The sequence below is a fragment of the Mobula hypostoma genome, chromosome 27 (genome assembly GCF_963921235.1).
Source record: "Mobula hypostoma chromosome 27, sMobHyp1.1, whole genome shotgun sequence".
In the NCBI taxonomy this organism is placed as follows: domain Eukaryota; kingdom Metazoa; phylum Chordata; class Chondrichthyes; order Myliobatiformes; family Myliobatidae; genus Mobula; species Mobula hypostoma.
The window spans coordinates 6,124,498-6,150,095 of NC_086123.1; the positions used below are offsets into that span (position 1 = coordinate 6,124,498).

The 25,598-nt window shown below is 42.0% G+C and overlaps 1 protein-coding gene across 2 annotated transcripts in view; it reads left to right on the forward strand.

Annotated features, from left to right (window-relative positions):
- The first annotated feature begins 25 nt into the window (after positions 1–25).
- Positions 26–25,598, forward strand: part of susd2 (sushi domain containing 2) — a 106,364-nt gene continuing 80,791 nt past the window's right edge. Inside the window, exons 1-2 of one of the 2 annotated variants that reach the window (XM_063034424.1) lie at positions 26–181; positions 13,385–13,618. In XM_063034424.1, the coding sequence (XP_062890494.1) occupies positions 13,537–13,618 (82 nt within the window). In that variant the 5' untranslated portion in view covers positions 26–181; positions 13,385–13,536. Of the gene's footprint in view, positions 182–7,318; positions 7,475–13,384; positions 13,619–25,598 lie in introns of those variants that run through there. The other variant, XM_063034425.1, reaches the window with a different exon arrangement.

Here is a 25,598-nt window from a genome sequence, read left to right on the forward strand (position 1 = left end):
TAGCAATATCGTAGCAATAACTGAAGTCCATGAGCTAGATAAGGGGCAAATCAGACTTTGGACTCACTACTCACTACACTCCACTTTGCTTGGGTAGAAGGCCATTACGATCAAGGAGAGTACTATGTTAAAGGCTGGTAGCTAAAATGTTGGTGTGGTCAATTACTGTCTGAAGTCTGAAGTAAGTGCTTGTTCCTTTTCTTTCACAATTTAGGTTGATTATAAATGAATTAATTGCACACTGTTAATAGTGGCAGTTCTTTGAAATATAAGGCATTCATAAATTAGCACTGCCTATAGCCATTAAGTTGAACAGACCAGATGTTGTCCTTTACATTGGTCAAGGTATCTGTCTACATAATCTCACTTCCAACCAATCTTTCTGAACGATAAGACCATAAGACACAGGGGCAGAATTAGGCCATTTGGTCTGTTGAGTCTTCTCAGCCTGGCTGATTTATCTTCTCTGTCAACCCCATTCTCCTCCCTTCTCCCAGTGATCTTCGTTGTCTTGACTAATTAAGAACCTATCAACCGCTACTTTATATATACCCAATGACTTGGCCTCCATAGCCATCTGTGGCAATGACTTCCACAGATTCAGTGCCCTCTGGCTAAAGAAATTCTTCCTCATCTCTGTTCTAAATAGATATCCCTCTAACCTGAGATTATGCCTTTGGTCCTAGACTCCCCAACTGTAGGAAACATCCTCTCCACATCCACGCTATCTAGGACTTTCAATATTCATTATGGTTTATGAGATCCCCCTTCATTCTTCTAAGCTGCAGCAAGTACGGGCTCAGAGCCATCAAGCACTTGTCATACGTTAACCCTTTCATTCCTGAAATTATTCTCGTGAACCTCCTCTGGACCCTCTCCAATGCCAGAACATCTTTTCTTAGGTAAGGGGCTCAAAACTCTCACAATACTCCAAGTGGAGTCTGACCAATGCCTTATATAGTCTCAGCATTACATCTTTGATTTTATATTCTAGTCCTCTTGAAATGAACGCCAACATTACATTTGCTTTCCTTATCAATGTCCCAACATGCAAGTTAACCTGTAAGGAATCCCGCATGAGGACTCCCAAGTCCCTTTGCATCTCCAACTTCTGAATTTTCTTCCTGTTTATAAAATAGTCTTCCTGCATTTTATTCCATCTGCACTTCTTTGCCCATTCTTCTAATCTGTCTCAGTCTACCTGCCCCTCCACCTACGTTTGTATGTCCGCAAGCTTGGACACAAAGCCACCAATTTTGTCATCCAAATCATTGACATATAATGTTAAAAGAAGTCATCCCAACACTAACTCCTGCTGAACATGACTAGTCAATGACAGCCAACTGGAAAAGGCCCGTTTTCCCAACTCTTTGCCTCTTGCCAGTCAGCTGATCTTCTACATTCCATGGCACTCTTCCACATTCTATCTTCTCTTCTGCTCTTATTTCACTCTCATCAATAGTCCTCTGATTGGTTGGCCATCATATCCTACGATAATAGTAGAGACCTGTACATGAGAGTTTTTAAGATGGAAAAGACGCTGCACTGGGGCAGTTCCATTCCCTCAGCCTTGGAAGGCCAGGTCTAGTGGTACCAGTAGTTGTCACAGCTGGAGTCTTCCTTGGTTGCACTGGATGGCCTTGACATCTTCGGTGCCTTGTCATAGCCTCCTCTCTTCATGAAGCATTGCAGAACCACCTTCCCGGCCATTGGATCTCACTATTGATCTCATCTGCCCAGTGGCCGGAATTGACTTTGCATATGCATTAGTCCTGTACACTCACATAATTTTTCTCCCTTTCATAATTCTTATTTCTATCCCTAGTCATTACTGCAAATAATTTCTTTGTCTTTAAATAGAATAAAATATCCTGAGATTCATCATAGCAGTAGAATCAGTATAAAACTAACAGCAAGCTTAGGGTGGAGGTATTTTTACAGTTGACTAACAGGTCAAAGAAGAAAGCAGTATGCAATCAATGTGACAGAGGAAGAAAAGGAAATGAAGATTGATTATGATTTCAAGAGCTTCAGAGTTAGACGGGAAATATCTGTTCAGCTAGTGGAGGACAAAGAAATCTGGAAGAACTAGGACCCAAGGTGGAGAAAAGCAGAGAAGCAAATGTAATTCCCTTGTACAGCTATTCTTCTGTCATGGGTGAGATGTAATTTTCCCTATCGCACTTGTACAAGTTTGTCCAAGCAAAGACCTTTAGTCTCAATATTGAAGTGTTGAACGGACCTGATGTCCACAGTTGTTCGATGGACAGAGATATGGATGTTAGTAGTGATCTTGTGTGAAAACAGCTTTACGATATTATTTACTTAAAATTAATTGAGATACAGCACAGAACAGGCCCTTCCGGGTCCTCCAAGTCCAGCAACCTCCGATTTAACTCTAACCTATTCACGGGACAATTTACAGTGACTAATTAACACACGGTCCAGTACATCTTTAGACTGTGGGAGGAAACTAGAGCTCATGGAGATAACCCACACCTTGCATGGAGTGGACGTGCAGACTCATTACAGATGACATTGGGATTAAGCTCCGAACTCCACTGCCCCAAGCTGTAATAGTGTCGCTTTAACCTCTATGCTACTGTAATTCTCGAAGTACCCTGAAGGACTCTACTTGCAGGGATTTATCCATTTCCCAACAAGTAGGAAACAGTTACTCACAATCTACTTTTTCCATTTAATAATCTTAAGCACTTCAGTTATATATCAAAGAACAATAGTGGCATTCATGAATCTTTAAATCGGATACATAAATATACAGGAAAGAGCTGGATTTGGATAATGTGCAGGCATAAGAGATGAGTTTAGTTTGGCATCCTGCTCAGGACAGACAAGGGCTGAAATGTCTGTTCCTGTGCTGAACTGTTCTGTGTTCAACATGAGAGTGATCATGCGTTGAAGGAAGGATTAAGGATGTGTGAAGTGGCAAAGTGTATTGGTGACAGGGTGAGACTGGAAGGTGTACATCAGTATTTATATTGGTGAAAGTGTGAATTGAACTGGGTATTATTGACTATGTGAAGATGGAGTGCTTACATGACCCTGGGTAGAGTGTTTATGCCAGTGTTAGAATGAGGTGGAAAGGTCTCAGTACTAGTCTCAGTACTAGTGGCAGTACAGTGGTTGGTGACTAAACGAGATTGGAGTATGGAATTTTGTTGGTGTGAGGAAGTGTTTGAATTAGGTGGAACAAAAGTTTAGGGAGTCTGTGACAAGGTGAGGGTATTTGTTAGAGATAAACGTGAAATTGTAGTGCTTATTAGTGAGAGGGTTAGACTGGGATTGTTTGTATTAGTCACTGTGGAGACAGGAATGTGTTTGCACTATGTTGTGTTTGTATTCCCCTTTTAGTGACAGGTTTGGGATCCATAGAGGTCACAAGTTACGTTTGGAGTGTGTGCTAGTGACAGAGCGCGAGAGTGTGTTATGGACAATTACTGATGGTGTGAGGGTGAAGTGAGTGTGTATGACAGAATGAGGCTGGAGTGCATATGCGGTGTGTGCGTGTGTGTGTGGGGGGTGGGGGTTTGATGTGTGTGTGTAGGGGTTGTGTGTAGGTATCAGTGACAGCATAGGGTAGGATTGATATTTGGGTGAAAATGATTGATCTATACTCCAGGCAAAGAGATAATGGAGTATGTATTGGTATGTAGCCTTCTGGGTGAGGTACTGGACAGTCCAACACACCCAGAAGCCCAATGGAAAATGACCTTTCCCTGCAAGAACCTTTTGAGTCTGATTACACAAGCCTCTGTAGTCAGCTGGTCCAAGCCTGAGAGTGTTCAGTCATATGACCTTGTGCTCAAAGAGGAGGATGCCTCAAAGCCACAGTCACTCTTTGGCATTCTGTTCTGAATACACAGTACTTCTTTTTAAAAAGAACATGATGTACATATATACTTTACAGTTTCAGATTTAACTCAGTCATGGACATTTATATTTCTTGGACACCAGAATTGTACAGGTGAAACCGATGTCTCAGTGGGTTTTAAATATAAAACCACAAGGCATAGGAGAGAATTAGGCCATTTGGCCATCAAGTCTGCTCTGCCATTCCAACATAGCTGATTTATTTTCCCGCTCAACCCAATTCTCCTCCCTTCTTCTCATGATCTTTGACACCCTTACTATTCAAGAACTTAGCAATCTTTCCTTTGGATACTTCCAAGGGCATGGCCCCCACAGCTGTCTGTGATAATGAATTCCACAGATTCACCAGCATCTGGCTAAAGAAATTCCTCCTCATTTTTGTTCTAAAGGGACATCCTTGTATTCCGAGGCTGTGCCTTTTGGGTCTGGATCTCCCATTTTAGGAAACATCCTCACCACGTCCACTCTTTCTAGGCGTTTCAATGTTCAATATGTTTTAATGAGACTCCCTTATGCTTCTAAACTCTAGTGAGTACAGGCTCAGAACCATCACAGACTCCTCACACATCTACCCTTTCATTCCTAGAATTATTCTCATGAAGCTCCTCCAGATCCTGTCCAATGCCAGCTTATCTTTTCTCAGCTAAGGGGCCCAAAACTTATTACACTCCAACTGTGGTCTGACCAATGTCTTATAAGGCCTCTGTATTACAACTTTGTCTTTATATAATTGTCCTTTGGAAATTAATGCCAACAATACATTTGCCTTCCTTACTACCAACACAACATGTTAGTTAACCTTCAGGCAATCCTGCACCGGGTCTCCCAAGTCCCTCTGCACCTCTGGCTTTTGAAATTTCCCTCTATTTAGAAAGTAGTCTATGCCTTTATTTCTTCTACCAAAGTTCACACTGTAGTGTATTCCAACTGCCAATCTGCCATGTTTTTTTGCCCATTCTCCTAATCTGTCCAAGTCCTTCTGCAGACTCCCTGCTCCCTCAACGTTACCTGCCCCTCTACCTGTTTTTATATCATCCGTATATTTAGTCACAGATCTATCAATTTTGTTTGGAAGACCTCTGATTGTGTCCTCGGGATGTGCCAGAATGTCCCTGGTCTGCCCTTTGGTTGGACACCCTGTTCATCATGGGGCTAAGCTGTACTATTAGTGACTATATGAGACTGGTGTGTGTAGAGCTATTGTTAATAAGTTAGTTCATTTGCTTTTTAAGAATATCTGTGCATTTCCTCTGTGTCTATAGTTCAGTACCTGCCCAATATCTCGGGTGCACTAATAAAGAAAGCAATTGTTGTTCTACATCGTGTAGCAGTGAGTCAAAGGCTTACTGTTCACAGTATGCACACCATGCTAAGTTGCAGAGTGAGGCTGGAGGGGCTGCATCTGTGACTGTGGGAACTGGTGCTGGTGAGTGTGTGTGATGGTGTCTGTTAGTGAGGGTGCAAAGATGAGGAATGTATTAATGATGTCCTGATGTCAGAGTGTGTGTATCAGTGACAGTGCGAGGCTGGAGTATGTGAGTGTTTGTGTGATTGTGTGTGAGTGTGTGCACGCGCGTGAGTGTGAGTGTGCGTGCATGTGAGTGTGCGCGCGAGTATGAGTGCGCGCGCATGTGTGTGTGTGTGTGTGTGTGTGTGTGTGTGTGTGTGTGTGAATGATAGATTTCCTCCATGATCTAATTGTAAATTTTTAGTACTTTTTTTTTCTTGCTGGTGGTTTGATGTTTATCTTTAGAAGCTTTTTGTATGACACATGGCTCTGGGGTTGAACACCTAATGAGGTTTCTTCCCCCCCCCAACTTTTTCTTGCTTAGTAGGGGTTTTTTTCAAAATCACCAAAATTTTTTCTATCTTTAAAATAATGTTTTTTTTCTTGAGACATTGTAAGTGTTGCTTACTTCGATGTACTCGTGTTAATTTTGGATAATAATAATAAAAAAGATTTGAAAAGAAAGTGTATGAACATAAGAGTGTGAGTGCATGTTTGATAAAGTCAGTATACCACTGAAAGTGTTACTAGTATTTTTATAATACCTTTCACTACTAGAGATTATATAAAATCCCTTTCATTTATTGAAGTAATCATGGTTTTGTTATGGAGTAAAATTGCAAATATAAATACAAAATTGTTTTCCATAAAATTCAGAGATAAAAATCTAATCAATTCTTCAGTCCTAGATTTTGAGGGATATACTGTATATCGCTAATGAATAAGATGTGTCTCTGATTTTTGAACTTATGCTGTATGATATTTTCCATTCATCCAACAGCAGACGGCAATCTGTTTAGTCTTTTAACATGAAGATTATTCCCTCTGACAATGGAACTTTCTCTGAGTAGTATCGGTCAAGTTGTGAGGTGCTGGGGAGGTGTTGCTCAGAGTGAGTAGTTGGAGTATTTGTGTAAGAAGGGTGTGGCCAAGGTTTTGGGACTGAAGTTTGAAGCCTCAAACCTGATTCAGATGATATTGTTACCAGTAGAACTATTTTAGTGCTGAGCTCATATATGGCCAACAATTGAAAGCATTACATTACCTTATATTAGTTTATTGGTTTCAGTACAATTTTGGATGTCACGCTTTGGGAATGATGTATAGGTTTTTAATGAGGGTGTAGAGGGGGAACATTAGAATGGGGTACTTCAGTTATGTGGATAGATTGGACAAGCTGCGATTATTGTTCTTTGAACAGAGGACACTGTGGGTTCATCTGATGGAGGTATGTAAAGTCATAAAGAGGGTGAACAAGAGCAGTTGAAGAAGGGTCAATAATGAGGGGACATAGAAATAAGATGATTGGTGAACAGACCAGAAGTGACCTGAGGAAGACAGTTTGTGCTGAGGGTCCGGAATATTCACCCTGTGGAAGTAGTCAGGCTGACTCAGCTGGCAACCGAAAGGGAAGAACATGCTATCGGGAGGATGTGAGATGTGTTTTGCTCTTATGTAGAGTCAATATGAGATCCATCGGCCATATGGCCTCTTTCAGTGCTGTAGTCATTCTGACATTCTGTGGTTCTATGGCTAAAATTTAATATTGAAAAGCTGCAGCAAACTTTAAAAGGTGAACATTTAAATCTTCTTAATACTCAATTAACATGGATCTAACTATCCTCATTTATAAAAAATATAATTGTTGGTGATAATTTCCCAATGACCTTTTTCTCTGCAAACACTAATTACTGACATAAATAAAGATATGAATTTTAAATGATTAACTTTGAAGAACAAAATAATTTTCACAAATGTTTGCAGCCTAATGTGACCTTCGGTTCACATGACTGGATAATGATTGTGGTTGGAGATTGAATGATTTCACAACTGAATAGGATTGGGCATAATGACCTCAGATACTAGTGGGGAACTCAACCTTATTGCCATCCTTATTTCCAAAAATACTTCTCAGTGCTAGAGTTACCAGCCTCGTCTGGAGTTCAAAATGGTGTTGGTGTGAGAAACACGAATAACAATGACTTTGAGGTTTGATCTTTTAGGTCATCCCTCTCTGCTGTGCTATGAATTATTTTAGCAGTTCACCAGCCAGAAGGTGGTAGGATATATTCAACTGTAAGTACACGTGTGGCTACCTGCAGCGGCAGTTCGAGTTAGCATGAAAACTTAGCAAATGTAAATTGTATCTGTATGCACTTCAATTATTGCCCTATTCTTTTCATGCGCTTTATGTTTCAACAGCCTGCACTCCTAAAGTAATGAAACTACAAACCTTCTCTGCAGTTTAATGGTGGGGAGTCAGAAATTGCAATACATGGTCAGTGTGGCAAAGGAATGCAAATTGTGGTCATATGACTTTGGACACTTGAATTAGAACAGGAGTCGGTTACAATATAGTATTCCAGCAGTATACTTTTAAATCAGGCACAGCTTGCTCTCCCTGTTGTATACCCAGTTGAATAAACTAAAGATCATATAAAAGCCTCACAACTTTCTAAAAGCTACTTGTTCTTCAAAGTTCTTATCTTCATTTATTCATCTTAGTTTTTAATGATTACAGATTATATAGGGTAATGGTAGTTACTGGGTAATCATTGCTAAGGGTTTTTATGTAATACTGTTTAGAGTCATAGAGCACAATGGCATAGAAACAGGCCTTTGGCTCAGTTAGTCCACGGTGAGCTATTATTCTACCTAGTCCCATTGACCTGCACCTGGACCATTACCTCCCCCCTCTTCCATCCATTTACCTATCCTAATTTCTCTTAAATGTTGCAATCAAGTCCACGTCCACCACGTCTGCTGACAGCTCATTCCACATCCTCACTCCCCTCTGAGAGAAGAAATTCACCTTCAAATTCCCCTTAAATATTTCTCCTTTCATGCTTAACCGATGACCTCTAGTTCAATTCTCACTCAATGTCAGTGGAAAAAGCCTGCTTGCGTTTACTCTGTCTATACCGCTCATAATTTTGTGATGTATATATTGTGGATGTACCGTGGTCAGGAGGAACATAGTTACATTTGGTTGTATATATGTACAGTCAGAAGACAATAAGTTTGAACTTGAACTTTGTATTCCTCTAACAAATCTTCCCTCATTCTTCTGTGCTCCTGGGAAAAAACTCCTACCCTATTCAACCTTTCTCTATAACTCAGGTCCTCAAGTCTCAGTAACATTCTTGTAAATTTTCTTTGTTACTCTTCAAACTTATTGGTATTTTTCCTGTAGGTTGGTGCCCAGAACTACACCCAATACTCTAAATTCAGTCTCACCAACGTCTTATACAACTTCAACATAACATCCCAACTCCTCCTTACAATTACAAAACACTCACGATACAAAACACTACTTACAATTACAACCAGGCCTTTCAGGAAAGGAAGTACAAGCACTTCTCACGTTCAGGGTGGTATTAGGTTATTACACTTTCTATTGCCTGGCTCCAAAAATGGTTGCTCGTTTTCCCATGTATTTGGATAAATGGATCATTTTTAGATTGGCGTCATTGATTCATGGAGCGCCATCGGAGTTTGTGCTAGATCGTCACCTTATCCACATCTTTAACTAGGTTAAAGGGGCTGAGTGTACCCTGGCCTGGTTTGTTACTGAGAAGCTGGGTCAGCAAGTTGTGAGAAATATGAGATTGAGGTGGGCAAGACAATGGCAGATAGAGTATAATGTAAGGTTTTCTCTGTTGAAAGATGACAAAGCAAATTATTGCTTACACTGAGTAAAACTTCAAGCAATGGTATCTGATGTCCTTAGCCCACAAAGTACAAAAAAATACATTCAAGTACAATAAGTATTCAGGGAGGCTAACAGAATATTTGGGAAATAGATTTCTCCAGCTTCTGGTAATCACTTCATTCGGTTTTCCCTGCAGCCTCCTCTCTCTTTTTCCATTCACATTTCCTGTTACCCTTTCATTGCTTCTCTTCTCCTCCCCTGCTCTTATGAGCTGCCATAATCTTCCTCTGGTTCCTCACCTCTTTCCCTAGGTTCCATGGTTTATCGTTCTTTCCTGCTAGATTCCTTCTTATTCAGACCTCTACCTCTTCCACCTATCACCCCCCAGCTTCTTATATCATCCCCTCTCTCCATCCATCCACCTTCTCCCTTACCTGATCTCACCAATCACCTGCCAGATTGTACTTCTCCCTCTCTTTTCACCTTCTCATTCTGATTTCTGCCCCCTTTTCTCTCTGGTCTTGATGAAGCGTGTGGGGCAGAAATGTGGACTGTCTACTCTGCTCTATAGATATTTTGTGTGTGTTGCTCAAGGGAGGGTTTGATACAGATTTGTACAAGCTGCTGACATAATCACATCTGGAGGACTGTCTGCAGTTTTGATGAAGGGCATGCTTGTACTGGGGAAATACAGAGAAATGTTCATGAGGTTGATTCCAGATGTCAAGGGGTTGACAGATGAAGAAATGTTGACCAGTGATGGCTGATACTCAGTGGGGTTTTGCAGAATGGAGATGATCTTACTCAAAGGGTTGGATTTTGAGGGGAATGCCAGAAAGTTTGTCCCCTAATTGATGTATCTAGAACCAGAAAGAGTTTTGGGATGAGTGATCTCCCCTTTCAGGTGGAGATGAGGAGGAATTTATTTCTGCAGAGGTCTTGAATCTTTAGTGTTCTCTACCACAGAGAATTGTGAAGGTGGTACCATTGGAAATATGCAAGCAGACAATGATAGACATTTAAATTAAGTGATATGGGGAGACTATGAGGAGGCACTGAGGCCAAAATTGGGCTTTGAGGTTGTGAGGGTTCGGAAACTGAACTTGGTTAACACTGCTTATGCATTTATTACCCAAAATACCAGCCAACAAGTAAAAGGAGCAGAAGTTAGTCCTAACTTACCAAAAACAGCATTTGTACTTTCCTACCTCCTGCTTCCAGCCAGATGATTGATGCTTCTCAGCTATGTCTGGTCTGTTGCAGGTGTGTGTGAGAGTTAATCACATGACCTCACCTATAAGCCAATGAATGTTGAGTAGAGCAGCATGTACTCAGCAGGCTTGATGTTGGATGGTAGGCTCTGAACATTTTGGCTGCAATCTATTGAAGACTCCTGGTTGGACATTTAGCTGAATGATTCTATTCTATTGTACATGTCGCCTGGTGAGATAGATTTTACATAAGGAAATTCAGACAATTTAGGTGTTCCCATCACTGCAGATAGGGAAGATGGAGGAGTTCAGGAATACTTTGATGTGGGCGGTGGAAGTAAGAAGATTAGGTGGATGAACATCACCTGTGATAGAGGTTTGTGAAGGGGATAGACAATTTAGGATGGAGAAGGATGGCGAAGGGCAAATGGAGGATTGATGGAGTGGTTGATGTGGGAGAAGATCAGTTGGAAAATTTTGCAGATGGGTTCAGCTGTGGAGATGAATGGGATTGGAAGAAGACCAAGGAATTTGATGGTGAAGAAATGATTACTGAGAAAGATATTTTAATGAAGGACCTACTCAAAAAAAAGGTGGCCATATTAGACCCCAAAATTAGCTTACCCTCTCAAACAACAGTGAGGCAGCCCCCCATTATCTTGTTAAGGGATGCTTCGATGTTCCAGCCATATATCACTTGCAAACCTTGTGTGTACAGTGCAATTTGAACAAGTGATTTGAACTTCAGCATTGTACACAGGAAAGGGTGTATCCTCCCAAACTCAATGGTCGCCACACACAAAGCTTGTTTTTCCACAAAGGGGCCACACCTAATTTAGAACATTGTTGACACACTCTGAACCTGACTGTGTTTAGTGACTGGGGTTAGAATAAGGCTCTGTCTTTGAAACATTGTGAACACAATGAGAGTTTCCATCGCTGATCATTTAAGCATAAACAGGCTGATTACTAGTCATTGTATTCATGTAAAGTAATGGAGATAATATCATATTTACTCATAAATTACAGAAAAATATACAAAATGCAGAATTTTCTGAATTCTCTGCTAGAAACCTGGATCTCATTTGGACTTATTAACCTCAGAGATTGTCTTCAAATCAAAACTACAAATGCTGCAATGAAAACAAAATGTTGGATGCACTCAATGGGTCAGATAGCCTCTGATGTAAGATCTTTGATCTAAAATGTCAACTCATTCTCTTTCCGCAAATACTTCCTGACCCGCTGAGTTTCCCAGGACTTGTAGACTGGCTTCCTCAGCTTGACTAGAAGCATCAAGATGTTTGGCGGCATCTTTTTTAACTTATTGTCTTACTTGCTCTTTTCTGCCAGTGCCCAGTGGATTTCTATTAGCTATGAAAACAGACCATTTGATTATTTATCTGGTAGAAATGCGTAAAATTTTGCGATAGGGTAGATAGTCTGAATCTTGTTTTCAGAAAGGTCAATTAGCTTACAGCTTGGGGTGTTGGAGTTAGGAGTTCTTCTGTAAGGAGTCTGGCAGACGTTATAAGATTTTCTATGCCCGCACTTCCAGACTGAAAAATAGCTTTTCCCCCCAGAGCTATAATTGCTCTGAACCAATCGATCAAGCATCATCCATAAATTTGTTATATTGCTACTTTTAATACTGGCTTTATGGCTGTCGTGCATCTGAGTTGCGCTTTTGTACTGCTGGCCGTTGCTTGTATTGGCTGGTTACTTGATTTTATTTGTTGTTTAGTTATTTTATTTGTTGTTTTATAGCATTGAGTACGAGAGTTGCAGACTCATTTTCGCTGTATTGGCGCATGACAAATTGTACTATGCAATAACAATAAAGATATTTCAATTTCAATATATCCTTCCTGTGGAATGCATAGGTTTTCTTTGGGTGCTCTGGTTTCCTCTGGGTGCTATGGTTTCCTCCCACAGTCCAAAGACCTATCAATTAGTAGGTTAATTGGTCATTGTAAATTGTCCTGTGATTAGGCTAGGGTTAAATTGGGGGTTGCTGGGCAGTGTGGCTCAAACGGTCAAACTGTTGGACACTATGTCTCTAAATAAAATAAAATAATACCAGAGGGTAGAGGTGGGGGTGGGGGCCGCTGGAGTTTAAAGGAGACGGTGTTTTTTTACACAGAGTGGTAAGTACCTGAAACATATTGCCAAGGAGGTGGATGAAGCAAATATGATAGCAACTTTTAAGAGATATCTTAACAGGTACATGGACACTCAGACAACTGGGGGATATACAGACCATGTGCGTCTACTGTAGATGGGATTAGTTGGACAGACGTCAGTGCAGCACAGCGCCTGTTCCTGCGCTGCTCTGTGTCCCACATAGCAACAGTGATGTCACCTTTTCTGCACACCATTCATTGGCTGTTCAGGATGGTGGGCTATAGAGCGCTGAAGCAGGACAGCACAACGGTGTAGCGGCCCTTCAGCCCATAATGTTCTACTAACCAATAGAAACCTACTCCTTGAATAATCAAACCCCTCCCTCCGACACTTCGCATAATCCTCCAATTTTATCCCATCTGTGTGCCTACCTAAGAGACTTTTAAATCTCCGTACCGCTTCAGCCTCTCCCACCAACTCAGCAGTCTCTGCGTTAAAACCCACCTCTGACATCTCCCCTAAACTCTCCTCCAGTCGCCTGAAACAAATGGCCTCGGATCTTGGCCGTTGCCACCCTGGTACATCTAGGGATAGAAGAAAGGGGCATTTTAAATGTTGGATTTTTAAAAAAAACTGTGCTAATATTCTTGTCTAACAATGAACCCTACAATATTTTCAAAGCTACAGTAAAAAAGATTGAGAGTTAGTGGTTGGAAGGTAGAAGTGGCGTGGGACCAGTGCAGGTTACTGCATTGCCACCTGCTTTAAAAACCGGTAGTCAGAATCAAACTAAGTTTATGCAATGATACATCGAATTCTCCACTAGACAACGTTAAGCACATCAATTTGTAATTAATTCAGTACTCCCAAGGTGAGGAAAGAGGCAGTGATACAATTTGTACAGCATCAGCAGGCACTGACCTTTGAAACAAAATTAAAGTTCAATAAATGATCCTTCAAGTTTCATTGTTCACTTACTTGGTTATCTTTAAACCTCAGGCATTCCAAGCAGTGGATGGTTCCGTTTCCTCTCCCAGAGAAATCAGAGCGAGCGTTCTCTCCCATCTGATCTTTGCAAAACTTTCTGAAGATAATAACGGATTCAATCTCCTGTTCATTTTGTGAAACTTCAAAAGAGGCAACAATCCAGCATGATTAAAGGCAAAAGGCAGAAAGCACAGCTCTTTTGTTTATTCGTTTCAGGACTTATTTCCTACTTTACAGTTCAAACAGGTACGTTGAAATAAGTAATTGAAAATACCTTTGCTATTAATCCAGTGGCATTTTTTGATGCTTTTATTTAAAAATATTGCTTTTAGTTTTTTTGGCATTTATTTATTCATTCAGTACTTTATATTACGTTACGTGTTCGCCCATCGTCATCGGTGAAGTCCTCGACATGGTGTCGAGACTAGCGCGTGATTTGGATTTAAGTGAGGGAGAGTTGCGCAGCGTCAGCCTCACTCTCTCTTCCCAATTCCCATCTGGATCCAGTGGCAAGACAGAGTCTAGACGGCTGGAGATGGGACTAGGTGCGGTGGATGACCAGGACATCTTCTGTGTCTTGTCCTGCTCTACACGTTCCACGACACTTGCAGAGACGGCCTTCTTGACCGTTGGACCTTCCATAGGTCTCGTCCGCTCAGTCCGCCGGAGTCTGTCTTCACATGCTGGGATAGACAACTCCCTATCACACCGAGGGTTTGAGACCCGTCGGCTACCCTCGCCTGGTTTAGCCGGCTTGTCGAAGCCGTTGCCCGGCATGTGGCCGCTGTCGCATGCAAACAGCTACGGGGAGCCACAGGAGAGAGCTGAGTGCCAGGTGGGGACCAAAACTGGACTAACCGCCTCGAAAAGGACGTGAAATGTTACCCCACCAGAGGTGCTACCCCTCCCTGACACCCCATACACCCCATACACCCCAGTACTTTATATTATTGGTTAATTAGAATATAATTTGAAGTGTGCCATTAATGGGTTTGCAATTTATGGAGCAAGATGTCCAACACAATCAATTTAGATTATGAGAACTCGCAGTCCTCGTTTATTGTCATTTAGAAATGCATGCATGCATTGAGAAATGATACAATGTTCCTCCAGAGTGATATCACAGAAAAACAGGACAAATGAAAGACTAACACTGACAGAACCACATAATTATAACATTTAGTTACAGTGCAAAGCAAAACCATAATTTGATGAAGAGCAGACCATGGGCACGGTTAAAAAAAAGTCTCCATTTTACAGGGATTTCAAAACATTTTGAGCTAGGTCTATGTCCTCCCCGATGTTTTGGATGGGATGACATGGCAAAGAATGATTTCTGCCCCTGAACAGTGATTTAAAGCCTCCTGCACAATTTCCAGAGCTATTTTTTCATGCTTAAGTTTATTTCATGTAGAACTCTGAAAGTTGTATCAACTGCTAGGCAAAGGCTGTGGGTAGATACTTTAATTTTTCTTTCCTTTTATTGCATAGGTAGAGGAGTGGGGACGCCTGGCGGGAGGTGGGAAGGGCAGGAAGGCCTCAGGTGAACCTGACGACTGTACCTGCAAGGTGCATCTAGCTGCTGCTCCTTTAGGACTACGTTAAGGAATTGGAGTTGCAGCAGGAGGAACTCTAGATCACCTGGGAGGCTGAGGGGCTCATCAGCAGGCAATACAGGGAGGTAGTTACACCCCATGTGCAGGTCACAGGTGACAGTCGGGAAGGGAAAAGAAAATAGATAGCCAGTGCGGAGCATCCCTGTGGCTGTACCCCTCAATAATAGGTTGGTGAGGGGTGACCGAGTAGGGAAATGCCACTGTGGTCAGGTCTTTGACAGCAGTCTGGCTCTGTAGCTCCGAAGGAAAGGGGTGAAAAGAGATAGTGGTAGGGGATTCAATGGTTAGGGGAACAGGCAGGAGGTACTGTGGACAAGAACAAGCTTCCTGGATGGTACGTAGCCTCCCGAGTGCCAGGGTCAGGGACATCTCGGGTTGAGCCCGCGGGATTATTAAGTGAGAGGGTGAGCAGCCGGTGGTCATGATCCACCAAGGATGTGGGTAGGAAGGGTCATGTGGTGCAGCAAAGTGAGCTCAGCCAGTTAGGTGCTAAGTTAAAGGAGAGGAATGCCAGGATTGCGATCTCAGCATTACTACCCATGCCACATGCTAGTGAGGCCAGAAATAGGAAGATAATGCAGTTTAACTCATGGCTAATGAGATGGTACAGGAGGGAGGGTTTTAGATTTTTGGACCATTGGGCTCTCTTCCAGGGAAGGTGGGACCTGTAGACCTGTACAGGAGAGAGGGTTTGCACCTGAACTTGAGTTGGGGGGTGGGGGGGGGGTGGCAGAGAGGAGGAAAACTAATATCCTAGCAGGAAGGGTATGGGAACCAAAGTGCCAGAGCAGATAGTAGAGTGGTTGTGGGGAAAGGTGTTAAGCCCACATAAAAAAATCAAGAATAGGTTGAGCATAGTGGGACTAATGTTCTGAGTACTGTTCTATGCATCAACATATGGAATTATGACATTGTATCCATTAGCGAGACTTTGTTGCAGAAAGAGCAGGACTAGCAGCTCAATATTCCAGGGTTCCGTTGTTTTGGATGTGATAGAGCGGGAGGTGTGGGATTACTAGTCAGGGAAAATGTTGTGGCAGTGCTCAGACAGGATAGACTGTGGAGCTCGTCTACTGACACAATATGGGTGGAATTAAGGGATAAGAAAGGGGAGACCAAATTAATGGGATTATATTATAGACTATCCAACAGTCCATGGGATTTAGAGGAGCAAATTTGTGGAGAGATCATAGACTGTTGCAAGAAACAGAATTTTGTGATAATAGGTGATTGTAACTTTCCACATATTGACTGTGACTCCCATACTGTAAAAGGGCTTGATGGGATAGAGTTTGTCCAATGTTTCAGGGAAGTTACCTTAATCAGTACATATAGCCCCTAACAAGAGAGAGTGCCATGCTACACAATGGACCATGTGCAGATTACAGAAGAAGAGGGGTTTGCTGTCTTGAAACAAGTTAGGGTGGATAAACCCCTAAGTTCTGACAAGGTGTTCACATGGACTCTGTGGGGGATTAGCAGAGATACTTAAAATGTCTGTAGGCACAGGTGAGGTGCCAGAGGATTGGAGGATAGCCAATGTTAAAAGGATCTAGTGCTTCCCTGGCGTATATGACAAATAAACTCTTCTCGGGCTTCCAGCCGGGTACAAATATCGATTTTAATCAATGTTTCAATGACAAGTCCTGCCAGCTTCATCAGGGCTGGTGCCTCAGTTAAAATCGATACCTGTACCTGGCTGGAAGCCCCAGAAGAGTTTATTTGACAGCTAATGTTGTTCCATTGTTGAAGAAATGCTCTAAGAATAGAACAGGAAATTATAGGCTGGTGAGCCTGACACCAGTAGTGGGAAAGTTATTGGAACGTATTCTAAGGGACCGTATATATGAGTATTGGATAGACATGGTCTGATTACGGATAGTCAGCATGGCTTTGTGTGTGGCGGGTTATGTCTAACCAATCTTATAGAGTTTTTCGAAGGCAGTGGATGTTGTCTACATGGACTTCAGCAAGACCTTTGACAAGGTGCCACATGGGAGGTTGGTCAGAAAGTTTCAGACGCTCGCTGGTAAATTGGATTAGACATTGGGTTTGCAGAAGAAGCCAGAGAGTGGTAGTGGATGATTGCGTTTCTGACTGGAGGCCTGTGACTGCAGGGATTGATGCTAGCCCATTGTTGTTTGTCATCTATATCAGTGATCTGGGTGATAATATGGTAAACCGGATCAGCAAATTGAAGGTGTGGTGGACAGAGATGAAGACTATCAAAGTTTGCAATGGGATCTGGAGCAGCCGGAAAAAAGGGCTGAAAAATGGCAAATGGAATTTAATGCAGACAAGTGTCAGGTGCTGCCAGGGTACATGATAAATGATAGGGCTCGCAGGAATGTGGTAGAACAGAAGGATCTAGGAATACAAATCCATTATCCTGTTCCTTTTTCTACAGTTGCTGCCTCTCTTGCTGCGTTATTACAATATTTTTTTGTTTTTATTTCAGATTTCCAGCATCTGCAGTTTTTGTTTGGATCTTAAAATACCATTCTTCCTTTCAGGAGCCTAACAGAAATTCTGCTCCGTATGACAGGAATAGCTTCAGATGCTTTGTTTGCATGCTTAGCTGAGGAGCCAATTTTGTGAAGCTGCTACCTGAGGGATTATGACTGAGCACGTCAAAGTCAGAATCCCGCGTAAACAGAATTAGTGGTGTTAGTAAGGTAGTCAGAGATACTTCCTCTGTAGTCTCCCTCACTCAACAGCAGCAAAGCAAATTCTCTCAATGCTCTTTGTGAGAGCTTGCTGGATGTATATTGACAGCGGTATTTACTACCATCTTTACATTTTCGCCACTTCATTGTCTAAGAGGCTTTCTGGGATATCCTTAGCCCATATAAGATGCTAAACGAATGGAAATGATTAGTTCTGTTTGAATAAACACATAAATCCACACACACAGACACACACAGATCTCTCACACACACAGTGTTTCACTTTTCACTGAGTCTGTGTTGCTTGAATCGTTCAATCTGGGCATAATGATAACATCACATGATATCAGGTCAAACGCAGCCGTGAAGACCAGAAATATTTTTAACTGTGATAGCAATGATTAATTATACTGGCGTGTTCATTCCATTATTGCCCAACAATAAGGGAGAGGAATAAAGAGAGTTGCTTAGACTGGAACTGCACAATACAGGAAAATAATTCAAGTTATGAAACGGGCATTCCTGTACTTCCCCCCCCCAGTGTACTTATTTATTCATTATTACTGTTGTCAAAAGGTCAACAGGTGAAAAGCTAGTGGAAGGAAAAGCAGATGAACCCTTGAATTCTTGACTAGTACGTCGGGCAACAACATCCCCGCCACAATTATTTTCAATACGCAGCTCTCTATTTTACTTGCTGTAGTCTTACAACTGCGTGTCTAACTCCAGCTAAAAGCGTACAGATGGTAAAATCATAGTGGGCTGTAGCTCAAGTAACAATGAGACTAAGTACAGGACAGGAAGGAGATAGAGAGCTTAGTCTTATGGTGTACCTTTCCCTCAGCAAAAGAGTTAGTCATTGACTTCAGGAAGGCAGGCCGTTCACATGGTTCTGTTTACAACGGTGGTGCTTGAGGTTGAGAGGGCTTCAAGATCCCAGCATATCACTAATGGCCTGTCCGAATCGAACTTCATATATGACACAACCACAAAAACTCACCAATGCCTCTATCTTCCTCAGCAGGCTGAAGGAATTCGGCATGTTCTCTTTGATCAATTTTTAGTGATGCATCCTATCCAAATGCTTGGTATGGCAACTACTCTGCCTTTGACTGCAAGAAGAGTGGTGGACTGAGCTCAGCATCAAGTCTGCTCCACCATCCATTATGGCTCATTTATTATCCCTCTCAGCCCCATTCTCCTGCCTTCTCCCCGTAACCTTTGGCATCCTGACTATCATTCTCTGCTTTAAATATATCCAGTGACCTGACCTTTACAGCCACCCATGACAATGAATTCCACAGATTTATTACCCTTTAGCTAAAGACATTTCTCCTCATCTCTGTTCTAAATGGATGTCCCTCTATTGTTAGGCTTTGGCCTCTGGTCCTAGACCACCTACTATAGGAAACATCCTCCCCACATCCACTTTATCTATGCCTTTTAATATTCAATAGGTTTTATTGAGATCCCCTTTATTCTTCTAAACTCCAGTGAAAATAGGCCCAGACCCATCAAAAGGCCCTCATTTCATTCTTGGAATCATTTTTGTGAACTTTCTCTGGACCCTTTCTAATGCCAGCACATTTTTTCTAGATAAAGGGCCAAAACAGGCTGGTGCATGTTTCAGACAGTCAGAATACTGACTGGTATGCAAATATTGCTACACCTCTCCCACATTGCCCTCCACCACCCCCACCTCACCCTACTCCAACAATCGAAGAATACTTATATCTATAGAATGCCTACCAGGGTTAACTCAAGCTCCTAATAATGTGAGAAAGCAAACTTTTCACAAGTGTGTTCGAAATTCCAGCAAATTTTCTTCAAATACATTGTTCTCCATTCTGACAGTGAGACTGAAGTCTACAGGATTAGTACTCATCATAGAATGATAGAATTGTTACAGCTCTGAAGGGGGCATTCGGCCCATTACACTTGTACTGGCCCTTTACCAGAACAACTCACCAGTTTCACTGCTTGTCATCTTTTTTACAGCTGAGGGCGCATTCCTTCACCATATATGTTAAAAGTAAAAGAATTGTGTTGTATTCCAGATGATAGCCCCACACTGTGAAAAAAGAATTCTCCTCATGCTTTCTAGTTCTCTTTCCCTTAATTTTATGCCTATGGTCTCTATTCCAGGACCTTCTCCCCACTAAAGAAACACCCTCCCATTATCAAAATCTATCCAGATCCCCATTATTGTATGTTTTTCTATAAACTCTCTCCGCAACATTCTCTCTCTTAAACAAGACAGATCCAGACTCCCTATTCTATAATTTTAACTGCCGTTCATAATTCCAGGAACTTTTCTCATTCAGATCTTCTCCAATGCCTTCTTGTAATGAAGTGAGCAGATTTGCAAACTGTACTCCAACATGGGGCAATTATCTGCAGGACTAGTGCACCAGAGGTAGAACCTAATTTTCAATTAATGCCCGTTGCACCGCTGGCGTTTAGGGCAGCCATGAAGACCCTCCATCTTTGATGTGTCCTGAACTTCCTTCATCATGTTGATAGCTTTTCTCTTGGTTTTCACTACTGTTAGTCATGCAGACCTTGGGTAGAGTCTCAGGAATACCATCACTCTCAGAGGTTCAGTGACTCTTCAATTCTGTTCCCTTAATAATTTTGTTTTACCAGTCAGGGTTGCTAGCCCTGAGTTGAACCCCCGAACTTGGAGGACTGGTGGATCTCTCTTAGTCTGGCCTCTACCCTTTGACCTGTTTAGCATGGGTGACCCTACCAAAGCACAAGGCCCTGACTCTAGCCAACATCGCTCTCCAGGTCACTGAGGCACACAAGCTTCCAAACCACGACAAGGTTGTGGTTCTCTTGGAGGAGAGGTAGAAAGGGTCTATGTTTATTGGAGCAAAACCTCTGGATCATAGATTATCTTATTGTGGTTTAAATCGTGATAAGAAATCTTTGATAATGTAAACATCCATTTAGTTAGCAAGTGGGAGAGTCAATAGCTCATTATGCCAAAGGTGAGGTATCTTCTACTCTCAGGCAGTTATCAATGTCTACCATTAACCTGCCGGATTACTCTTTGACATTTTCCAGGTAGATGAGTATGGAAAAGAATACTCAATGGTCTTGATAGCAACGTGTGAGAAACTTGCTCACTATGTAAAAACAGTGCTTAGATTTCACAAGTAGTTAAGTGGCTGTAAAGAGCTTTGAGATGAGCCTTGGTTGTGCAAGGCACAAGATAAATGCAACCCTTAACACTTTCGTTTTTTTAAAACCATATCATACTTGAATGTTTGCCAAGGCAATTTTACAGAAGAAATTGGATGAGAAAAACCATTTGCCCATCCCTGAGCAAAAATCTATAATCCTCCCAATATGACACCACACTGCACCCTAAACCACTCTGTATTATCGTTGTTCCGATTCCTACATGAAAACCCATTCCAACCATTGAGAGGAAACCCTTGCAGATATTGCCTCCACTTGTCTGAAATTGTATCTTTAATCCCACTGTTTCTGAAACTGCTCTATACGTCATTGAGGTTAAAAGTTCTTAATGCATTAAAACAAGTGGGATAAAGTCCATAAGACCATAAGACATAGGAGCAGAATAAGGCCATTTGGCCCTTCGAGTCAGCTCTGCCATTCTATCATGGCTGATTTATTATCGCACTTCGACCCCATTCTCCTCCTTCTTCCCAGAACTGCCCAGATTAATCAAGAACCTATCATCCTCTGCCTTAAATATACCCCATTAACTGGCTTGCACAGCTGTCTGTGGCAATGAATTTCATAGATTCAATACCCTCTGGCTAAAGAAATTTTCCCTCACCTTTCTTCTAAATGGAAGTCCCTCAATTCTGAGGCCGTGCCCTCTGGTTGTAGACTCCCCATTATAGGAAACATCCTCTCCATTCTATCTAGACCTTTCAATATTCTATTTATTTCAATGATATCCCCCATTTTTCTTCTAAACCCCAAAGAGTACAGGCCCAGAGCCATCAAATAGGCCTCATACATTAACTCTTTCATTCCACCCAGCATTCTTGTGAACCTCTTCTGGACCCTCTCCATCACGCCTTCACCAAGATAAAATGTAAGAAAGAATAAAACAAACGTTTAGTTCAGTGTTAGATCTCCTGCTGAATTTCAGGCCATTTGTATGTCATATCTCACCTAGGGCTCAACTGGGTATTGGTTGAAAGTATATACTCACCTCAGAGGAGAGGGTGATTGGGAAAAAGTATAGGGAGTAGGTTTTTTACACAGAATGGTGGGTGCATGGAACACCATGCCATGGGTGGAGGTAGAGGCAGATAATTTAGGGACATTTATGACACTCTTAGGTGCATGAATGGCAGTGAAATGGATGGCTATGTAGGAGGAGGGAAGGGTTAGATTGATCTTGGTTTTGGTAAATAATTGGCACAACACCGTGGGGTCTGTACTGTGCTGTGGTGATCTATGTACTATGGCCCATCTGTTTTGGTGTGATATGGGACCTGTGTATTGAGATGACTGGAATTTTGAGTATTCAAGACAGCTTAATATTCCACAAAACTACAACTTTCATGTCATAAGTCAGTGATAGTAAATCTTAACACAATCTGAGTTTCATAATCAGAGCAGTTGGGTCAAAGGAAAATGGAATCAGAAGGAGAATAAATCTTATTCTGATTCAATTTTCCTTTGATCCAAGTGCTCAGATTATGTTATAAAGCAGTGCTGTTGATGGTGTGTAAATGAAGCTTATGATTCACAAAATATAATATTTAAACAATTACCTATGTTTTTTTCCAAGAGCGATTGTAGGTAACTGTTAACTTGCAAAGGTGTGCCTTCACATTAACAAATGTCATAGTGTTTACTTCAGGCAGTTGAAGCAAGGAGATATAAAATTTCTGTCACTTAATTTTCCAGAAATCATGATTACTGCTACTCTTGGGCCATGATCTATCTTTTAATAGATTAGACTATAACAGTATTTCATAATCAATTAGACTGTAACTTCAAATCTATGTGGTTACCTGATCAAGGCTGGTTACTTTCCCACATGGGGTGATTATCAGTTTAGTTAGAAATTAAGTGTGGAAGAAAGGGTGGGTAACAAAACTGAATGATAGCCTGAATTTCTTTCATACCTTATTTCAACTTCCTTCGTTTTCTTTTTGCCTTAATCTTTCTTTTTCATCAGATGCCACGACTTGGTTGCATGTCACTGTTAGTGTTTGGATAAAGAAGTCCACAAAACAGGGTTGACTGTACCCGTGACGCCTCCCTCCCTGAATCTCTTTGCGACTTTTACGCATGCTTCACGGCCTGCTACACAATGCTGGCCACAAAAGCTACCCTGCTCCGAGGTGAACAGTCACTGTAATAGCAGCAGATGTGAAATGGACTCTGCAGGGAGTCCCCCCCCCCCCCAGTAAGATGGCTGGACCAGACCGAGTACTCAGGGAATGTGTACCCAAGTCAGACGGACATCTTCAACACATCACTCATTCAAGCTGTTGTCTCCACCTGCTTCAAATCAGCCACCATCATCCCTGTACCAAAGACCTCTACACATTCAGAACTCTATTGCTGCCACCCGGTGGCAGTGATGTCAATCATCATGAAGTGCTTTGAACCTCTGGTAATGTCACATATCAATAACTCCATTCCTGCAACATTGGACACTCAGCAATACGCTTACCGACAGAGTCACTTTACTACAGCTGCTACAGCATCTGTCATGAACCTGGCCCTGACACACCTGGGAAGCAAGTGCATTATGTCAGGATGCTGTTCCTGGATTTCGGTTCAGCATTCAACACTATTATCCCACACACCTCAGTGAACAAACTCCTACTGCTCTGTCTAAATACACCCCTGTTGAACTTCCTAACCAACAGGCCTTAGGTAGTGAGGATACACAACCGCTCCACCCTCCCCATCGTCCTCAACACGGGTGTTTGCTAAACCCATTGTTGTGCATCCCGTCTGCACGTGACTGCATGGCCGAATACATCAGTAATCACATTGTCAAGTTTGCTGATGACAGGACAGCGGTGGGGCTCATCACCAACGATGATGAGCCGGCTTACAGAGGAGAGGGGGAATCAAGTCCAGATGCCAGGCAAATAACGTCTTCCTCAATGTTGGCAAGACAAAAGAGATAGTTATTGACTTAAAGAGAACACACACCACTCACAGCCCCCTTTACGTCGGCATCACAGCACTGGAAACTCCGAGCAGTTTCAATCTTTTGGAGTGCACATCCCACACTCCCTGTTACGGTCCAGAACATATTCCACATAATCTGGGAAGCCCACCAACGCCTCTACTTTCTGAGCGGGCTGAAGAGAGGTGGACTATGCCCAACTATACTCATGTCAGCGCAGTAGAGAGCATCCTAACAAGCAGTAGGGAATGGAAACTGTACTGCTGTGGACAGGAAGGCACTATAATGGGTAGTCAAAACTGCTAAACACCTCACCGATGCCATCAAGGACAAATGTGCTGTAAAAGGACTAGTAACATCGTGAAGAATCTAACGCACCCTGCTCATGGTCCGTTTGTCCCATTCCCAACAGGGAGGAGGCCATATAGCATCCATACCAGGGCCACTAGACTCAAGAGCAGTTACTTTCCCCGAGCGGTCAGGCTATTCAATACTTCCATCCACTAACCCACCCTTCCACACCCCCATTCACCACACTTTATCATTTCCTGTGAGTCACCTTGTATGCAAACACTCCTGTGCTTCGCATCACTTTATGGACTTTCAATACATCTCTGTATGTAAGCTATCTTATATATTTATCTTTTTTTTCTTTATTTTTGTGTTTTGTTTTGCCCTGTGTTAGATCCAGAGTAACAAATATTTCATTGTCCTTTGCAATGGTGTACTGGAAATGACAATAAATAATCTTGAATGATTTCCAACTAACTTCCTATTAATACGTTTAGCTAGAAGAATCAACACTGAAAGATAAGAGCAGTTAGTCCACAACTTTGACGCAGCAGTTAGCTGGCCGCAGAAGCTCTATATCTTCACTCCCAGTTTCCTATTCTCTTTAGTAGTCCCTGATGCCTTTAGTTTCTGAGGAATGGATACATAAAACCATGGAGCGGTCCAGATCCCTGTTCATGCTGCCCTTTGTATCTACCTTCACTGATCCCATTCATCTACATTTGGTCTACCGCCTTTTAGGCCTCGAAAGATAGTTTCTTTTTAATCTCCTTTCAACTGATTCTTATGATCTCATTTCCAAAACCCTAGCTATTTAATATGAAGTATACTTTTATTGGGTGCACTTCAATTTTAATTTGGCGCATATTTGTTTCTTCCTGTTATAAACCCTAGACCTGTACAGGATATTTTTACCCCCCACCTTATAGACCACCCAATGTCCAAACATAGACAGGAGTGAGGAGTGAGCGGCAATATGATCCACTGATGATCTGTATTGGGTATTGTGTCCACTGCTCTCACAAGCCATCTCCAATATTCATTTAGCTAAAAACGTCTATATTAATTTTATGTTTCCTGAGACTATTGGGTGTATGGGAATCCCCTACTACAGAAGTTGAGGTGGATATACTTGGCATGAATAATCACATTTCCGAAGATAAGATTGGGAGCTCTTATCCTGTCAGGAGAAAGCATGAGAGGGAATGGAATGGAAAGAATGATAGGTAATGTGAGGTACGGAGTAGTTGGAGAAGGATTGATTGGAGCATAGATCAGTCATTCAGTCATAGAGTCGTAGAGTACTATAGCACTGAAACAGGCTCTTCAGCCCATCTAGTCTATGCTCTGTCTAATCTATTGACCCGGACCTGGACCATTTTCCTCCATAACCCTCCCATCCATGCAATTATCCAAATTTCTCTTAGATGTTGAAATGGAACCCTCATCTACCACTTACAAATATAACTTTTATTGTTATTATTTTATTATTGCCAAACAGCATGTTCCTG